Here is a 5,338-nt window from a genome sequence, read left to right as displayed (position 1 = left end):
CAATAATTTAATCAAATCTTTTTTTATTTTTTTAATATGAAAAATCATCGACATAATATTTTTTATTTTTAATTACAATAAATTTCATCAATAATATATTTTTTAAATGTAAGTATTTTTTTGACATATTTATTTAATTTTATAGATGTAAGTACTTTTTAATTCAAAAAATGCTTAGGATTTAATCGTTCAAAATATGAAAGTCCATTATTCTTTTAAAAAACTTTTTTCGTTAGTTTATCATATTAACCATTTTATAGGTCATAAGAATGTAATTAACAGGTTTTAGAAAATCCAAAGAGTTATCTAACAGGTTTTAGAATGTCCAAAAACTTTTTTAAAATATACAAAAATTTAATCATTTCAAACACTAAAGTCTATTAAATTTTCTTATACTTTTCCCTGTATTATTCTATTATCAAGATTTATTTTAGAATTAAAAGCATGAAACATATGTTTTAACTTAATTTTGTCCATTCTAGAACAAAATCTAAGATCTTGACTAAAATCCAAAAATGATGACAGCTAAGAGCAGGGTCCCACCTTCAACCAACCATTTTTGCTATTTGATCCATGTGCTTCTCTCGTTCTTGGACCACTTTCATCTTCCAATTATAAATTTCGGCTTCTATTTTACATATTTAATTATATTAAACTAAAAAATTTAAGTTTTAAATAAATATATGATATTGGCAAAATATATGTATCACAAGGAATTAACTTATAATATGGTCACATTAAAATATATTGTTTATTCTGAATACATTACTTTAAATTGTGGACTAAGTTATTAATTAATTAAAATCATCCTAACTTCCACAAGTTTGTATATATGTATATATATTTGTCTTTTTTCAGTTGTAATGTTGTTGCTGTTTCGTTCTTTTGATTATGATATTACCATGTGATAGTTGTTCTGACAAAATACAAATTGGAACAGGTAGGTGGTATTTGGTTCACTAAATGGAATTTGATGGAAATAGAATTCATCAAAGAAATTTGACTTTAAAGGAATTGGAATGAAATTTGACTACACATTTGTTTGATATGAATTTGAATGAAACCTCTCAAAAGAATTGAAACAATCATCTTTGTTTGGACTATCGTACCCATCGCCCAGCCCACACTCTACCAACCACCATGTCACTACTGTCGTCTTCACAGTTATCATCCCGCCCTGCCCCTACCCAAACCCTGCCCACCACCCCAACCCTACCAACCACTCCTGCCCCATCCTGTTCCATAGGTGGGGGTTGTTAAAGGCAGGCATGGTGGGGCTAGAGTGGGACAGTATGGTAGGATGGTAGTTGTAACAATTACAGTAGTAGGATACTGGTGAGGCGGGTGTGGATGTGGAGGCAGGGCGAGACGGTGGGGTGGGTAGGGGTAGGTGGCGGAGTGGTAGCTGTGACGATGATAATGGTGGGATAGTGGTCGGGGCAGTTGTAACAGCGACAATAATGGTATGGTGAGGGGGGTTAGGTTAGGGGCGTGACAGTAAAGGTTGTAGCATGGTCGTAGCAGGGATGTGCAGTGGGTGACCGGGGGTGGGTGGGTGTGCTGACAACAGTAGTGACATGGTGGTTAATGGTGGGGTAGGGTAAGGTAGGGTAGGGTAGGGTAGGGTGGGTGGGTGGCGACGATAATAGTGGTGTGGTGGTGGAGGGGTTAGGGATGAAGCATGACGAATAATAGTAGCATAGTCGTAGTGGATGGTGATGGAATTCATAGTCTCGTAGTCTATTTTATCTTGATGGATGTAAAATTGTTCGCGTACTTATTGATTTATTATGACTTGTAAAATGTAATTTTATTAATTTCAATAAAATAAAAAAATATATAAAATTAATTATATGATTTTGAAAATACCAGTTGAGAAGATGACAACACAATCCGGATATCGTGTTCACTTCCTGCCGACGACCAAAGTTTCCAATAACCAATCACACAACTACACTCGTATCTATATATACACAAAATAATGTCATGTGAAATGACTAAAACACCCTTCACTCTTTTATCCGATCCTCATCCCCCACTTTCTATCAATAAATACCCCATGAATTATTCTTCTTTGAATCGTATCTTCAATGGGTTCTCTTCCTCATGTTGTGGAAGACTGCTTTGGATTGGTTCAGATCTTTAGTGACGGCTCAATTCAGCGTCACGAAAGAGTAGATTTTCCTGCTTTTCCGGTGAAAGACGACGGTTCCGTCGTCTGGAAAGACTATTGTTATGACAACCTCCATGACCTCCATCTCCGTTTATACAAACCTATATCCACCACCGCCGCCGCCAAGCTACCGGTCATCTTCTACCTCCGTGGGGGTGGCTTCTGTCTTGGATCGTTTGCATGGCCACATATCCACAACTGCTGCCTCCGCCTCTCTTCCGCCCTGCATGCCATAGTGGTGGCGCCTGACTACCGCCTTGCACCGGAGCATAGGCTTCCGGCAGCCATGGACGACTCGCTTGCTGCTCTCAAGTGGCTCCAAGATTTGGGGAGAAACCCTAAAGGTAGTGGTGGTGACGTGTGGCTTGATGATGTGGTCAACTCGTTTGACTTTGATCGGTTTTTTATAACCGGTGACTCTTCGGGTGGGAACATAGCACATCACTTGGCGGTGCAGCTGGGACCCGGGTCACCGGAGCTGGCGCCCGTCAAGATACGAGGGTATGTGATGTTGGCGCCATTCTTTGGCGGGAAGGAGAGGACGAAGTCGGAGGCGGAAGGGTCGCCGGAAAGATTTTTAAACGTCGACATTCTTGACATGTGAGTTTCATGCTACTCTTCTCTAAGATTATATTTATACATGTACAAACATATTTTTATATATTTGATGGAATGAGAACGGGGAACTGTAGCTAAGGGTGTTTTAGGGTTTTTTAATTGCTAATAGTTTGGTGTAAAATGATTAAGTAATTAAGAGGTTTTTATGATATAGTGTAAAATAAAATATAATTGTTTGATAATTGCTTACAATAAAATTAGGACGTTGAATGGTTAAAGGGGACTTAAGATACAAAAATTATTCAAGGAATTTTAAAACTATTAAAAAACAGATTTTATTATTAAACAAGATTTACTTTTTAATGATTCAGATGTTAACTCTAAGAACCCTTACACATGGTTATTACTTATCACTATATAATTTTATGAAAAACTAACCAAACGGCGGTATGACAAGTACGATGGCTGCTAACTCATCTAGAATCATTAATTTCTACGAATACAAAGTCAGTGATACGTTTGACTTTTCAATGGTCAAAGGTTTTGTTTTTTTATGATACAAATATTTTACATACGGGAAGAAATTATAAGTTATTGTAGTCTTTATTTATATATATATATATATATATATAGACTTAAGATCATGTAAAACTGGTTTGTTTTTGTGAAACCCATAAAACTATATATTTATACTTGAAATTTTATGATAAAACACTGTAAAGATAAAAAAAATCTAACATTTACAACAAAATTTCAAGTATAAAAAAATAATTTCATAAATCTCAAGAAAATAGTTTGATCTGACGTTAATACAACATTAATTATATATATATATATATATATATATATTTTTTGTTTATTTATTTATTCAGGATGTCTCCATCAGTAAAAAGATTTCATGCTGACTTTAATTTTTGTATTTTTTTTATAAATTTTAGTGGCATGTATCCATAATCTAATGCATTTATCATGGATTATCCTTATCAAATCATTTGTATTTCTTTAATTCATTTTGCTTCTAATAATGCATTATTTTGACTTTTACTTTACAAAATTTAAATTTTCGTATGGAATTAGCATGATCGGGCGATCAAATTCTTGGTGGGTTCTTAAGAGATAATATTTTTGCTAGTTAAAATATGAATATAAATAATAATATTAATGTTAAAAAAGTGGTTTAATTGACAATATGTAGTATTTTTCATAATTACGTGAGAATAAAATAAACGATCTTAAGCTTTATTTGTTTGACCAATGAATAATGAAAATGACAGGTTTTGGAGAATGTCATTACCGGTTGGAGACACTACAGATCATCCGTATGCAAATCCATTTGGGCCTCAAAGCCCAAGTCTTGAGCCCGTTAAGCTTGATCCGATACTTTTGATCGTCGGCGGAGATGAAATTATGAAAGATAGGGTGAAATTATATGCAGAGAGATTAAAAGAGCTCCGAAAGAAGGCACAATACTTTGAATTCAAAGGCGAACAACATGGGTTTTTCACATATGAACCTTATTCGGATGTTTCAGATTCGGTTATGAATCTCATCAAGGATTTCATGTTCGAACATTCTAGTTGACCAACTCGAGTCACATTAATCTTCATGTGTTTGTCTGATATGTCAAAGTCTTGTAAAAATAGTCTTTTTGCACGAGCCAATATATATAGTATTTTGCATGATTGTTTGGTCTGTATTCCTCTTGTAAGACTGAGTACTTGTATGAAATTATTATTATGATTATTAATGTTAATATTATTTATAGACCGAGTACTTGTATGAAACAGCCGGTGAAGCAAGAAAAAAGTATGAAAAAGATATCAAAATTGATGTCAAATTAACAATAATAAAGTGACTGTGTATTGGTGTAATTAGTTTAGCTCCAATTTTGACTTAAAATTGGAGGGAGAGGGGGGGGGGGGGATCTTGTTTTCTAAAGGTGGTTATGACCATTTTTTAATCACATCCATTGGATCATCTCAATCTAACCGTTTAAACTAGTTCTTCGGTTTTTTCTTATTTCGGTAATCTCTCCTAATGGTAATATACATATATGCATTATCTCTAAATCTAAAATACGTTCATGTCATGTATCATGATATAGACGAAAGATCGTGTGAGAAATGTAGAAGGAATCTGGACCATTGATCACTTTTAATCTCAAATTCACCCGTAAATCACGCTTGATACGGGATTTGATCCAGTCCGATGCATCTTGATGCATCTCATCCTAATGTACATCTAAGGGTAGAATTCCCTTCTTACGTTTCTCGTTAAATAATCTCAACAATAAAATATTAATATAAGGAGGTCGTTAGAAAAGTAATATTCATTTGAGAAATTTCACCATATTTCTGATTTCAAATAAAAAACGAATGGTCACTCACTACCCACCATTGATATTTACATTTTTTGTCATTATTTATGAATAATATTTAAAAATTAATAAGGAATTGAAGATATGCATGGTAGGTGCCAACAAATGTCACTTTCCGTTTAAAGCGTTTTGATTTATAAAATATTCATTTTAATCCAGAATATATCTAACATAAGATCTCATGTCTTAAAATAATTAGAAAAACTATATAATATTCTAATTCACAACAT

At 33.8% G+C, this 5,338-nt stretch overlaps 1 protein-coding gene across 1 annotated transcript; it reads left to right on the top strand.

The window, feature by feature from the left end:
- The first annotated feature begins 2,084 nt into the window (after positions 1 to 2,084).
- LOC112522075 (probable carboxylesterase 15) lies at positions 2,085 to 4,470 on the top strand. Its single transcript, XM_025131145.1, has 2 exons — positions 2,085 to 2,773; positions 4,006 to 4,470. Exons 1-2 carry the CDS (start codon positions 2,091 to 2,093, stop codon positions 4,310 to 4,312), a joined length of 990 nt encoding a protein of 329 aa, XP_024986913.1. The 5' UTR covers positions 2,085 to 2,090; the 3' UTR covers positions 4,313 to 4,470.
- Positions 4,471 to 5,338: the final 868 nt, after the last annotated feature.

This window comes from Cynara cardunculus (assembly GCF_001531365.2).
Source record: "Cynara cardunculus var. scolymus isolate 2C chromosome LG 11, CcrdV1, whole genome shotgun sequence".
NCBI classification, from domain to species: domain Eukaryota; kingdom Viridiplantae; phylum Streptophyta; class Magnoliopsida; order Asterales; family Asteraceae; genus Cynara; species Cynara cardunculus.
This window is presented reverse-complemented; position numbering and strand designations above follow the sequence as displayed.